Here is a 14,957-nt window from a genome sequence, read left to right as displayed (position 1 = left end):
CTGGAGAGAAGGCGAATGAATTTGATTTTCCTCATGAGGTTAATAAAATTTGACAAAACTAGCTCTCCACTCAATACGTTTGCATCCCAGTCTGGGACCATCCAAGTTTTCATTTGTTTTAAAGTGCTCTTTTACGGATGAGATTTGTTTGAAAATTTTAGGCTTTAAAGATAAAACCACAAACCTTTCTTAAATACCTGCTTGCAGAGTGACCAAAAAGGACGTGTTTAACTTCAAGGCATGTTTGTTGGAGAAGTCAGTTGTTTTCACCAGTGTCTCCAAAGAAGGGCGGCTCACCTCCGTGAAAGGCGGCCGTGACAAACGAGTCTCCAGCCAACAGGGCGCCACTGCGTGGAGAAGTGCCTCAGCCTGTGCTTCACATACGCGTGTCTGTCAGTTTGTCTCCTGTACAAGCAGGTACATGAGTTCATGGGTTAACGTGAATACAGTTTTAAACGTTAAATATTAAAGGAAGAAATAAGAAGTAGCTGGTTTGAATCTTGTATGAGTGAAGTGCTTTGGGTTTCAGTAGAATAAATAGAAGGAAATCATGTTTTGAGAGCATGGGTTGAGTACGGAAGGAATATGTGCGCCTAGATCAACTAATTAGAACTCTGCCTGCCCTTTAGGATTTGGTAATGTTACCAGAGAAAAGGAAGAAAAGCTGTTATGCACGGATTCAATAAATAAATAATCGACTTGAGCTTCAAAAGACAGCTAGGGGCTGAGAGGCTCCGGCTGACATGAGAAGTGCAGTGGAAGCAACCTTGGAGAAGCTTATGTTTGCATTATGCTGCCTAAAGAGTAGCTGTGTTTCAGAAAGAGGCTTTCGCGCCGGCAGGCGTCTGCCGTCGCCGGGAGTCCAGCGCCGCCCGGCGCCGCCCGGCCCTCCGCCCTGTACCGCGATCCTCCTCCGGGACTGGCCGAGGGCTGCGTGTTCCGGGAGCCGCTCGCAGGGCCGCCCAGCTCCGCTCGGCCCCGCGGCCGCCGCCGCCGCTCTTCGTCCTGCGGCTCCGCTTCCAGCAGCGGATGGAGCGATGGGCCCAGACTTGGCGGCTGGACCGCTTGCTCGCTCCTGGCCGCGCGGTGCCGGCCAGCGCTGCCCCGCCCTAGCCGCTGCCTTTGCTCGAGGAGCGCCGTCCGCTGCATGCGCTTGACGCTGGACCACGGTCCTGTGAGCCCACACACGGTCCCTGCTCCGCAGTGGTGCGGTGCCCCATCTGCTGAGACGAAGCCTTCTTTTACCCTGGAATTCCCGATGCGCTGCCTGCCTGTGTAACTGGAAGAGGTTTTTCACTTTTCAAACAACTTTATGGTTCTGCTCTGTTGGACTAGAAAAGGTGAATAATGATGAGTTGAAATAAATATATTTGCTCTAGGTGCAGTTCTCTTTTCCATCTTCCAGAATTGACCACTGAGAAGTTTCATCTTTATTCTTCCCTCCATAATTTTCCTGCATATGTTCTCAATTTATTCCCTTTTATCCTCTCCTCCCAAATCTTTCCTGCTCTTAATTGAGCCAGCATGTGTCTATCTCATTTGGAAAGAACTAATTTAGCTTTGGAGTGTGGTTCCAGTTTACTCTGCGCTGGCAAACTGTGTTTCTTCTGCTCATCATTGCCGGGCTTTGTATTGCGTGCCTCCCAGGTGGCTGATGTTCTCAGCCTCAGGCCCTGGAAGCACTTTTGTTTTCCCAAAGCACACCCTCCAGTGGTACAGCAGAGCTGGGCCCTTGGAAGCCTTCCTGAGCAGCGACTAACTAATCAGCATCTAGGAGGCATTATGGAATGATAGAGTAAACCAGAATTTAGGGTTCAAATGGGCCTGGGTTCAAATCCTACTTCCTTGTCTTTAATATGGGGACAATAAACCTGAATTGAATTGACTGAATTGACATTTAGATTAAATAATATGTGTGAAGTGCAAATCTTTTTTATTTTATTTTATTTTTTTTTGTGAGGAGATCAGCCCTGAGCTAACATCCGCCAATCCTCCTCTTTTTTTGCTGAGGAAGACGGCCCTGGGCTAACATCTGTGCCTATCTTCCTCCACTTTATACGGGACGCCGCCACAGCATGGCTTACCAAGCAGTGCGTCGGTGCGCGCCCGGGATCCGAACCAGCGAACCCCGGGCCGCCGCAGCGGAGCGCGCGCACTTAACCGCTTGCGCCACCGGGCCGGCCCCGTGCAAATCTTTTATTGTTATAATTTTCAAGCTTTATACCACAAAAGAAGAGCAAAAAAATGCTGAAAGGATGTGCTGATTGAAAAGGTTCACTGCTGCGTGAGAAAGTTTTTGCGGATTCTGTCATGTCCATGGAGGAGAGAAGTGCTTTCTCTGTTTCAAGTCCATTCTTGGGCAGAGGGAAGTAGCCTAAGACTCCTGGAATTTCGATATATGAGATAAGAAGATCAGCACGGTATATTTTTTGTCATAATCATGAAATGAGTATTTACTTTGGTAATGAAAAGTTGAAGTTGGTGGTTGGTAGTTGCGTAGAAACAACATATATGGTCCATACATCTTCATAGTAATTTTTATTAAGCATTTTGTTAATTTTATATGCTTGCAACTATCAAAATAAGTCTTACTCTAAAAACTACAAGACCAATTCTTGAACCTGGGACATTGCATTGTGCAGCAGTCAGGGCGTAGATCCAGAGGGCCCTTCGTGCCTGTAACCGTCCCTGTGTCATTCTGTCGTGACGGTTTCTGGCAGATGGCAACAGAACCTTAGAGAAGAATCAAGTGCCAGGGAGTTCAATAAAATGCTACCGAAGGTCCCATCTGGACTTAAGATTTTGCTTCTTAGGTGTTTCAAAGAAGACATTAGCACTCGTTAGACACACTCTTCTGGAGTAATGAACAAATGGAGAGGACATCGTCGATGTAGCTGTGAAGAGCCTTCCACTGTATGTAGAAAGAAAGCCTAGTGGTTGGTTCTCAGGTTCTCTGCCGGGCCTGCCTGAGAGCCTGGTGCCGCTACAGATGATGTGTGTGTGGCCTTGGGCGAGTTCTCCACTTGTTGGTGTCTCAGTTTCCTAATCTGTAAAACGGGGATGCTAATAGTGTTCACCCCATAGGGTTATTCTGAATATTAATGAGTTAAGGCATGTTAGATACTTAGGAAAGTGTCTGGCTCTGCCAAGCACTATGGAAGTTTTTGCTTTTATTATTATGTTTATGATGAAGGACAGGAGCTACAAACTCAAATACTGCAGGAAAGTGGCTGGCAATGTAATGTGACAGAAGCAGCTTGAAAGAAAGACAAACCCATGTGAGTGGAATGACGGGAGCAGCTGGCCTCCAGCGTGGGGTCTGGGACGTGAGGAGGGAGGGGATCAGCCCCATGGGCCAGCAGGCCACTGAGCTGAGTGCTGCCTTGTGGAATGTGGGCCTAATGTTAATGAGCTTGCTATGTCTTTCAAGAAAATATGGAAGTCAAAAATGAAATTTCCTAACTTTTAAATATTAGCAGCCAATTAAATGTTTTAAAAGTGAAAGGCGGAACCGCACCATGTTTGTAGGTTACCTTTAGCCCAGACCTTCCGGTTTGTGATCTTGATTAGAGAAATGGTATAAAAACTGAGAAATATATGTAAAGTGTATAAAAATTGGTCCTTTACTTTTTTTGGGTCCAAAATCCTTGACATAGGAATACATTTTCATGTAAGCAATATCATGAAGGACCACAGTAACTGCGTTAAGATAAAAATTCTGAAAAAGAAAAAGCCAATCAACCTTTGAAAGCTAAGGCAAATGGGGCCTGGGTAAATTTAACAGCAGAGTCAAGAGTTTTTGTTAAACCACATTTAAATATGTATGTATTGTCACCATAACAGTGGAAACAATGTAAATAACATTCAATGCTATAAATGGCCAAAGTGCTTAGTAAATGTTAATTAGTAGTATTGTTACAATTTCCTTGATTTTTTTCTTTACAAGTTTTTAAAATTTTAACCTTAAAAATATTTTTAAATATAAAAATATTTTTCTCAATGATAGATTAAAAAAACTTCACTATACTTTAAGGTTGATTATGATTAATCAGGGTTTTAAGTTTAGAAAAATGCAAAACTACTCCCCTAAATTTTAATTTGATTCCATCTATAAAGATGTCATTGTGTATTCAAAGCAAATATCATGTAGCAAATAGTCGACAACCGTTTAGAAAATCTCGCTCCTCATGCTGTGTATTTTAGTAAAGCAAATCTTTCAGAATTCAAATTACCAAATGAAAATTTCTGGTAATGAACACAGCATCTTTAGGAGCCTGTTCAATAATCAGAAGCCCTGCTCAGCTTTAGTTGATTCCGTTTTATCCCAGGGCTTCTGCTTTAGAATGTTAGTTGCTGTTTAGGAAATGTGATGTTCTTAGAATTCCCAGGACTGGGGAGACTGGGCCTCAGGTGGACTCAGGACTTCAATGGAACAGACTCCAAAACCATCTTGATTACATTAGAAAATGCATAAGCTAAGGGCTGTTTTGATGATTGAGGACTTCCCCAAAAGTTTTAAATTCACAAGTATGTCCAGAGTGAAGTTTTAAATATTTAATTTAAGGGCATTTCCTTTATGTACGAAGCTTGCCTTCCCCTCCAAATAATACAAAACTAGAGGGATAAGCTGAGGGTGGGAAATGGGAAGTCGACTTGAGCTCAGACATGAGAAAATTTATCCAGCTGATAAAAATTTCATCTTGTTCAAGAAGAAAATAGGATTCCTTCAGCTCTTTCCAATTTCTATTCCAGCTAGATTTTTTTTTTAATTTAACCATCAGGGGTTACTTTGACGTTTGAAACAGAATTTTTCATAACTTTTTTATGACTGACATAACTTGTTGGCTTTGAATTATCACATAACAGTAGCGAATAGGCCTGAACTCCCTAGACGTTTCCCCCACTTGACGTGATTGAAGTGAAGCATGAGGGGACCCAGCCAAACTATATCCAAATTCAGACTTACCCCAGTTGTTGACCTGTCGGGGAGAGAAATGGAACTAAAAGTTGAAATGCATTTCCTGTTTAATTGCCTACTTAACAAGTCAGGGTAGACTGTTTCAACAAATGTCCCCAATTTTGGGGGCTTAACACGATACAGCCTCCCTGCCCTCACAACTCAGGCCAGCACAGTCCTGGAGAGGACTGGAAGAGGCTGTTCTGGAAGGCCGGGTGAGTGTTCATGGAGCCCAGGCGAGGAGAGTGGGTGAAGGGACGGTGAGGAGAGGCTGTGGGGGGTAAAGGCCTCTGGCTGTCAGCATGTTGTCCAGGGGTGAGCCACCCTGATATTTGAGAGTCATCCTTCAATGAAACCAACTTGCGGGAGAATTAGCTTAGGAGATAAAAGAATCCCATTTGGCACATGTTAACTTGGGGGTCCCCAGTGGGACAAACAGTTGAAGATACCCAGCAGGTAGTTACAGGAACCTGGAGATATGGACCTGTGATGCGGAGCCCTCCCTTAAAGCACCAGACAGGGTGCAGGGCCAGAGTGGCAGGCCAAGAACAGACTCTCCAGGAACACGCCACCGGAAGGGAGGAAAGTGACCCCAGAGGAGGGGGATGGAATGGTCTGAGAAGGCCAAGGCAGGGAAGGGAGCGAGAAGTGTCCCAGAGGGATGTGGGACCCAGGTGTAGCAGAGCCCAGCGCAGCCCACTGAGAGAGCCTGGCAATCAGGATGGTGCGGATGGCTTAGCAAAAGCAACTTCAGCAGGGAGGTGGGAACGGAAGCCAAACTGCGAAGATCAAAGCGTAATAGGCTTGCTTTTCCAGATTTCAGCGCTGAGCCTCCACCAAAGAGGTGAGCATTAGCATCCTCATCTCTGAGCCTCATTATCCTCATCTGCAAAATAGGGATGAATAATTGCCTATTGGTGCCAGGATCCGTGTGGGTCTCGTCTCGGTTTCCTATAGCAGCCTGAACTTAGATGGTGTAAGCTGATCAAGTTAGTGACTGGAACAGTGTTTTCTACGCTAGACCCTGCATTTCACTTCCTACTGTGGATTCTATAAATAAGATGAAGGGAAGCGTTACACAAGAACAGCTTTTGGGGATAGCTGCAGTATGAGGCAGCAAAGCTGTGTTTCTCGCTCCAGTTGGAGAGCTAGTGCATACGTAAAAAATGAAATAACGGTACACGTCTGGTGCGAGAAAGACCAATCTGTTTTGCATTTGTGGAGTAAGAAAGGTTGGTGAATGTCCTGGTTTGTCGACTGGATGGATAATGCAGACAGTGAAAATAAGTGACAAAAAAAGAGGGAAAAATTTGAAGAATCAAGAAAATTTGTTGAGTTTTACCTGGGTATCCTGGTGGAGAGGGTAGGGGCTCAGAAATACGGTATGCTCAGGAGGCAAGGGCTGCAGTTCTCAGAGTCACTGGGGTAAGAGTGTGCATTAATTAAATCGAAGGGAGGAAATGAGATTTCCCAGGAGACACTTGTAGGCAGAGACAGGGCTACATAGCCTAGAACTCTGGAAAGCCCCACAGTCAAGGAAACAAAAATGCAAACAAGAGCCAGGACTGTCGCCTATGGTTGTGTAGGCTGTGCACTGCACAACTCACTGCTGGGAATGGTAGCCCGTGGGGAAAGAAGAAAGAGGAGGCAGAGAAGAACACAGCAACCAAGGAAGTAGGAGGAGTACCAGAAAAGAGCATTCTCAGTATTTCAAGAGGGAGGAGGGTGCTCAAGTCTGGCAGAAGTTGAGGTAGCAGAGAGCAAATTTTGGAAGAGAAGGAGAAAGTCAAAGGAAGTTTGTTTTTGTTTGTCTACTTGTCTTTTAAAGGATGAGGGAGTGTTCTTGGGTGTATGGTAGGCAAAGGGGATGAAAGTAGTGTAGGAAGAGTGAGGAATGAGAGAGGAGACGTGGATATGTTGTTACTGGACCCTGCAGTTCCCAGGAGAGGTGTTAGCTAACAGATTAGTTTAAGTAAGTAACTGAGAGCTTCATGTCTAGAGAGACCAGGCAGGAGGCAGACCGTCTTATCTGAGGGGCAGAGAATCCGGCCGGACAGAGGCTCCAAGCGCCAGTGAGCCAGGGCACCTGGAGGCCATCATGCTGCAGCAGACATCCAGCCAGGCTCAGGATGGGTCTAACATCGATGTTTCTGGCTTCAAAGGGAGAGAGAAACATCACAATAATGTTGAGAATAACAGAACATCAGTTAAAAAGGAGACAGTGGATGCTGAGCAACTAGGTGTTCCTGTTAATTTATTCCATCGCTTCAATGGCATCTTTCACAAATAATTTTTATAAAGTGTTTTATTCAATAAAATGGTAAATTGACTTAAGGTGATTATCTTCGTCAGCTCAGACTGCTGTAACAAAATACCATAGACTGAGTGGCTTAAACAAACTTTATTTCTCATGTCCTGGAGGCTGGGAGGTCCAAGATCCGAGTGCGGGCCAACGTGGCGTCTGCCGCAGGCTCTCTTCCTGGTCCAGCGAGATGGCTGCCTTCCCACTGCGTCCTCTACAGCGGAGAGCGAGCATCTCTCTCTTGACTCTTCCTTTAAGGGCACTAATCCCACTCATGAGAGTCCCACCCTCATGATCTAATTACCTCCCAAGGCTCCACCTCCAATACCATCACATTGGGGATTAGGTTTCAAGATAGGAGTTTTGAGGATCCTCAAGCGTTCAGTCCACAGCAGTGAAAAACTGAGTTATGTTTAAAAATCATCTTGTTTTACTGCTCCTTCTGATCAGTTCTCTCCAGTGACTCTTCATCCGAAAAGTAAAAAAAAAAAACAAGCAAAAAACAAAAACTATGTAATTCTGACTGCTTTTTGTTTGGATTCTAAACTGGAAAAAAAAAAAACAAAACATGAACATGATTTCAGCTAAACATACTTTTTTTAAAAAAAATTCCTGTCTACTAACTTCATTTTTTTTTTAACAAACAGAACCCAAAAGCCCTCATTTAACCTCAATGCTACAGGGTGCTAATGGTTAGATATAATATGATAGACAGCCATAATATTTTGTGTAAATGAATTCAGGAGTACGGACGTAGATCTTAAGATTCATCTAGCAATGTCACCTGGAGTGTAAGCCCCGTGAATAATTAGAAGAGGCAGTTGTCTTCACATATGGTTTGAAAAAAACCTAGCGGTCTCCCCAAAAATAGATTCCCAAACAGTTTACCAGATCCTGGCATGTGCCACGATCTGCCCTTGGGTTAGAAGACCTAAGACTCCAATGACAGGTATCCATTTTATCTTACAGGACTGTTTTATGCTTATCAATTAAGTAGGACCACTGAATCAGTTCATTAAATTCGTACCTAACCGGACACTAGCCCCGATACAATCAGAACATAAGTGGAACGTACGTGTTTTCCATGAAGATGAGGCAGCAAGTCCATCAAATGGGCTTTGCACACACTGCCCTTTCTGCCTGGAAGGCATGCACGTCCATGGTTCCTCACTTGGCCAGCTCCTGCTTATTCTTCAGGGGTCAGGTAGGGAGAAACATGAAGGTCTCTATTTCTCCAGTTGGTACCTTGGGTTTAAACCAAGGGTCAGCATACAGGAAACTGGTTTGTTTTCTCCTCCAGCCCACATACCTGCCTCAGAGCACCTTCCCACCTGGAGCTGTTCCCTGCCTGGGGCACCCCGTCCGGTTGGAGAGGGGCAGACTCCTCCATGGTCTATACTGGCCACCTCTGAAGACATAGATGAAAAGCTGTGGCCATGTTGAGAATTTACTTTTAAAATGTTCCCAGGCAGCTAAAAGCAGCCACCAAGTAGGGTGATCACTCAGGCCCCGTGGGAATCCTTACAACTCTCACCGCCCCAAGAAGCAGTGCCATCGGTTATTACGCTTTTAAAACTTCCCAGTGTTAGTTACAGTGATAATTATTTCATTTACTTTTACCTCACATTTGCCCAGAAAGGATTTTAAGTAGCTAATTGCTATTCTTAATTAAAGGAGAAGGTAAAAAACATCAATGTTCCCATCTACTTTTCCTACATCTTGTATTTTCCCTTTTTGTACTTGTTTTATTTCTGATCATGTTTTTCTTTTAATATTAATCTCTTTGAACTTATTGAATGCAAAAGAAGAGAAAGTGGAATTCTGTCAGAAGAACAGAATACCTTTTTTCCAAGTGTGACGTCAGCAGAGTTATAATCTGTTACTGAATCTTAGTTACCTGGACATCCAGGTTAACATATTGAGAGTGGAACCTATACAAAGAACCTGATATCTGAGAACTGCCCTTCTAATTATTAGCCACGTGATGGATTTTATATCCATGACTGAATTTCCATTTGCCATCATCCAGTGCAGTAGGACAGGTTCAGACTAGCCTGAATTGTCTGGAGACAGCAGGGAGCTAACTAACTGGACGAGGGGGAGTCTAAATTAACACTCTGAACTTGTAAAGAATGGCCCACACTGACAGGAGTGCATAAGTCATGTAAAACTTCTCGTGTACCCTCTGTACCTTTCTTCCTCCAGCGGATTGAGCAGCAAGATCCTGGCCAGGGCAGCAGACAGTCACCTGGCTGAAGTTGTCACAGCTGCACTGGTCACCCCTGCCCTTGGCACTCTCCCACGGTTGGAGAATGGCTTTTCGTTGTGTGACCTGTGAGCCCTGCGCAGTTGTTCCTAATGGGTGCCATCCTGAATGGCTGCGTGTCACGTCTGTGCAGTCTGCACTGTGCTCTCACCTCCAGTCCTGGCCAGGCTGGGCTGCATACTTGTGATGTGATGCCAGGCACACTGGGAATACAGTGCCACTGAAGGCGTATGACTGCCTGATTTATAGGTGTTTTTCTGTGCAAGAGGGAAAATTTTAACATGTTTAAGTTTTGCGTAAAATATATGTCAGGCTGAGGGATCTAGTTGAGGGGGCAGTGTGCCCACTAGTTAGGACCACAGGCCCTGGAGCCAGACTGCCTGCATCTGAATTCTCCTTTCACAGTTTATGAGCTGTATGTCCTTGGGCAAGTAACTTAAGTTCTTTGGCTTCAGTCTCCTCCTCTGTAAAATAGTGCTCAGCATGTGCCAGGAACACTGAAATGTTACTTGCTGTAATTAGTACTAATATTATTATAGGCATTGAAGCCAAGAGGTGCAAATGGCAATTTTAAAAGGTTCTGTCTCTCTTTTTTAAAAATAAAGCAGTGTATAAAAATAATTTACAAAGGTTAAGAAAATGATCAACTAGTACCTCTTGAAGCTAAAAAGTTACTTTTGTTGAGAAAGCATTAGAAACACTCACCCTTAAGCATGATTTTACAAAGGCTGTAAGTATCTGAAATGATGATTTAATGTTCAGAAAACGTTCTTTGTTTCTCAAACTGAAGTTTTTATAGAGTGTGAGAAATAGATGAGAGTCAAATCATTAGCCTCGAGTGTAGGCTTAGGAGATTGTAATCTTCTGATAGAATCTGTAGATTTGGTTTTTCCAGTATAGAGGCACACTCATTTTAATATTATAGTCATCCTGCTCAGATCTTTTCTGGTCCCAAAGCCACCACTCCATTGTAGCAAGCAGCTTTGTGTAACAGAAAAGGGGAAATTCTTCCAAGTCCTGCTGATTATGATACAGGAACAGTTCCTAGTTCTCCTGTCCGTGAATGTCATAGCTTTGAACAAAGTTTCATACCAATTAAAACCATAGATTGTAAATTGTAAGTTTTTTCCAGATTCTAGTGTATATTTATAAAGATTCTGAGATTTATGCTGTGGGAAAATGCTCTCTTCATCTTTCCCTTGGGAGATGTGTGTGTGTGCGCATACACAGCTGTAGGAGACTGGAGCTTTAGGGTTCTTAAAAATAAAGAGGACGGGACAGTAAAAAGATCAGGGGTGTCAGGTTTGGGCGAAGGAAGGATGAATGGGTGGAGCTCAGAGGATTTTGAGGGCAGTGAAACTACTCCGTATGATACTACAATGGCAGATGCATGTCATTGTACATTTGTCCAAACCCATAGAATATGCAACACCACGAGTGAACCCTGATGTAAACTCCAGCCCCTGAGTGATGCTGATGGCTCAGTGGAGGTTCATGCGTTGTACTGCACCGCTCTGGTGGGGGTGTTGTTAATGGGGGAAGCCGGGCGTGTGGGGGCCGGGGTATGTGAGAACTCTCTACTTTCTGCTCAGTTTTGCTGTGAATCTAATACTGTTCTAAAAAATAAAGTTTAAAAATATAAAATAAATAAAAGAGGATCCCTGGGGAGGTACAATGCAGTGGTCTAGAAAGGATCAGGAAATTTTGGAGATCTAGAAAGTACCCAGAAGCAAGGGGGAGGGAAGCTAGTTGGAAAAGCAAACCACTTTTAAGTTAAAATCTCTTGGATGCAGTTATAGAGTGAAGCCAGCTTTAGTGTTTGGGGAGGGAGCCTCGTGAAGGTCTAGGAAGAAACCAAGCATTCCCGTGTGGGTCTGTGTACAGGTATGAGCAGGCAGGCAGCAGGGTTTGAGATCTGAGGAAAGCATCCATAACTTTGTTTTAAAAGGTTCGGTCCTGATGCTAGACGCTTTCCCCTGGCATGCTGCACTCTCTTCTTCACAACTTTCATCTATGTTTGTTTCCTTATTTAACATTTTTCCCGTGACTTTTGAGCTCCACAAAAGAAGGGCCCGTTCTGTCTTTGTTAGCACTCTATCCCCAGCTCATAACACAGTTTCTGGAATATAGGAGATGCTCAATAGGGATTTGTTAGGTGAAATAAGTAGCAACATTACTGTTAATAATGGAACAGTGGCTTCTGTGGCGCAGATGTCGTCTATGTGCCAGGCTGGACCGACTGCAGGGAGACCCGTGCCCAGAGCCTCTGTGCGTTCTCACAGCTCCCCCGAGAGGCGGGCGTTGTCTTCACCTTTCTCTCGCCGGACAGACTCCGCTGGGGGCCTGCTCCTTGCGGGGACCGAGACAGCCAGGCCCTGGCTCCGCGAGCTCTCATTCTAAGGGAGGACACGGACGGCGCCGTGAGAGGGGCCTGGTTCGGGCGCAGGGTTCGCTCCTTCGGATGGAATGGTCCCGGAGGCCCACTGACGTTGTCGCGGGATCTGAACGACCAGAAGGAGCAGCCTTTCCAGGGACTGAAGGTGGGGACAAGCACGGCGCTTTCAAGGAGCGAAGGACCCGAGACACACGAGGGGAGAAGATGGGCTGGCGCTCGCGGGCGCGGCGGGGCGCTGTGTTCCGGGCGCACGGCGGCCGTGCGGGTGGCGACCCGGGGGTCCGGCCGGGGGAGCGCGGCGGGAGGCGGGGCGGGGAGCAGCCCCGAGCCCGAGGCCGCGGCGCGTGCGGGCGGGCGCTCCCCCTGCCGGGCGCGGGGAGCGGGCGCCCGGGGCCGAGGCCGCCGCCGCTCCCGCCGCGCGTGTGCCCGCGGCGCCGTCCGGCGGCTCCGCGCCCCGAGCCCCGAGCCCCGAGCCCCTGCTCAGCGCGGCGCGCGAGAGGGTCCCTTCCGGACGTTTCTCCCCAGACCCCCTCGCCCCCGGCCCTCGCCCGCCCCCGTGGGCCCGGGCCACACGTCTTCCCACCTTGCGTCCCGTGTGTGGGTTGGCGTCCGTTTTTGTTTTAAGGCAAGACTTTTCCCAGCTTCAGACCTTGTCTCCAAGCTCTTGTCGTGCCTAAACACTAAACCTTGGAGCCTGGGACAGAGTCTGAGAGAGCAGACTCTTTGTCAGTGTTCCGTAAAGGGATGGAGGAATCCTGGAGTGTCTGCGCCTCAGTAAAAAATAATGGTGCTACTTGCCCCCGTTCTCAACCATGCAGTCTGGGCGAGAATAATTTCATTCCTAGCTCCAGAGCGGCAATATTTCCACGAATCCTGAAAATTAGCCAGCACACATACATTTACTACTAATAGTTATGGTATTAATCAGAATAGCAATCCAATCCCATTTTGTTCCTTTGAACTAACCTTTAAATGTACGTGTCCTCAAGTATTATCTAACCAGCCATGCTTGTTATTTCATCCAGGTTCCTTGACCAGTGCAACTAACCAGCATTATGTGGTTTGTAATGAAACCGAGGCCGTGAATTCTGGAGCTAGAGTGAGGACAAGTTTGAGGGAGTGTGAAGTGCAGTGATCAAGAGCGGGTTATGTGAAGTGCAGTGATCAAGAGCGGGTTAGTAACGGCTTGTTCTGTCTACATGAATTATTTAATATCAGTGAAGATCCTGATGGTGAGCCCAGGACTTTCACTGGAGACCATTTGCTTAGAGAAATGTTTGTCTTGGATGTTTGTTCATAATTTTACAAATCATAGAAATATTGCAGTCTGGAGCATTGCAATTATTTTGATAAGTAAAAGATACATACGAAGATATTTTAATTTTGACAGTAATATAATTTTTCCTACTGAAAAGCAGGGTGAAAAGAACCTCTTTGTTTTTCACTTGTTTTAGACACAATATGATTTTTTTGTTCGTGTATCATTCTATGCTATAAAATTTACAGCAACATTGTAAAGGGAAGCAGTGCAGAATGATGGTTTCTAACTGCAGGAGAAAATTCTGTGCTGCCTAATAAGTGCTCCTCTGATGAACAAGCATAGTGTTTATTGTGTGTTCAGGCATTCCTCTATCTTTTATTACTAGAAGCAAATTGTATTTGTTTACACGTTATTGATGCAATTAGGAGTAATGCTCATGTAAAAAGTGATGGAGAATACAAAGATTGACTGTAAAAAGAGGAGTACCCCAAAGAGGCTATGGAACTGTCATGTTTTCTATTTAATGTGATGTGAACTGTCTAAAGGCTGCAAGGTTACTTTGCGAGTCACATGATTTTACATTGCACTGATAACAAATATGAAAGAAGCATACAAAATCCATGAATGGGATTATAGTATGAGTGCATTATGCGGATCCGATTAAGAATTCACAAAAATAATAGAAAAGCATAATTTGTTGAAGAGAAATAATTAGTTTTTGACTGGTAGCATATGCAATTTGGTTCTTTGGCAGTTTTACATGGATCTTTCACACATTAACAAATATGAAAATGATGTCTCATTGTAATGTCTTCTCAACAGCTGACAGAGGAAAGTAAATTGTTTGTCAAATATGTTTCTCAAATATGTTCACTTCTTGCTAGGAAAAAGAAAAGCCTTTCAAAATTTTTGGTCTCATAAGATTTTATAGTTTGCTAAACTAAGACTCTCTTGCGCAGAGTTTTCCAAGTAGTTATATTATACCATTACCTATTCTATCAGCAAATGCCTATTAATTTTTTTCCAAATTTATTTTTTTTTAAAGAGAAAATATTTAATCACAGTCTATGTATCTCCCAGAAGAGATGGACAATCACTACTTTGGAATTTTGAGCAGTGACTGTCTGAATCTATCTAAGGGATATAATTTTGGCACTATTGATTTAAAATGTTTCACTTCCATTCGACCAATTCCTTTGCAATGAGACCACTTCTGAGGCTTAGCAAACATAGCAACAGTAGTTCTGGGGTGACGCTGTAGAAGGAGCCCAGCCATCTGACCGGCTAAACTTGTAGTTCAGAATTCCTATTCCCTGTGGGCCTTCTCTCTGTTGAGAGGAGGCATGGAGATTGCCTTTTGAGAAAAACCAGCTGTTGTGTATCATATTCCAATAATGGCTTCCATTAGTTTGTTCTCTGTTAATCCTATATTGAAGATGGTAAAGTATTATTTCTATGCAGTTTAGTTATCGTAGTGCATGAGTAGGAAAACATTGAAATACAGAGTATTTGTGTTACCCTGTGTTATCTTTTTCGCTACTGACTCCTGGTATGAACTTTTCAATTTTAAAGGGTTGTGAACACTCTAGAAGGACAAGCAAAGGCATATAGCCAGCGTTAAGTTATTTAATTACTGTTCTATATTTCTTCCCTCAGGTTAACTGTTCTGAACCACATCATTCTCTGTTAGTAAAAGCATTAAGTGTTATTGGACTCAGCATCATGGAGAAGTTTTCTTCAATGGCCAGTAGTTGCTGGCGTTTCAAGCCGTGCATA

The 14,957-nt window shown here is 44.6% G+C and overlaps 1 protein-coding gene across 1 annotated transcript in view; it reads left to right on the top strand.

The window, feature by feature from the left end:
• Positions 1–1,030: 1,030 nt before the first annotated feature.
• Positions 1,031–14,957, top strand: part of PXDNL (peroxidasin like) — a gene marked incomplete at its 5' end in the record, with an annotated part of 424,640 nt that continues 410,713 nt past the window's right edge. Inside the window, 1 exon segment of the mRNA XM_058528993.1 lies at positions 1,031–1,174. Within this exon segment, the coding sequence (XP_058384976.1) occupies positions 1,031–1,174 (144 nt within the window).

The sequence above is a fragment of the Diceros bicornis genome, chromosome 33 (assembly GCF_020826845.1).
Source record: "Diceros bicornis minor isolate mBicDic1 chromosome 33, mDicBic1.mat.cur, whole genome shotgun sequence".
Classification (NCBI taxonomy): Eukaryota; Metazoa; Chordata; class Mammalia; order Perissodactyla; family Rhinocerotidae; genus Diceros; species Diceros bicornis.
Note: the sequence above shows the minus strand (reverse complement) of the source record. Positions and strands in the feature narration are given on the sequence as shown.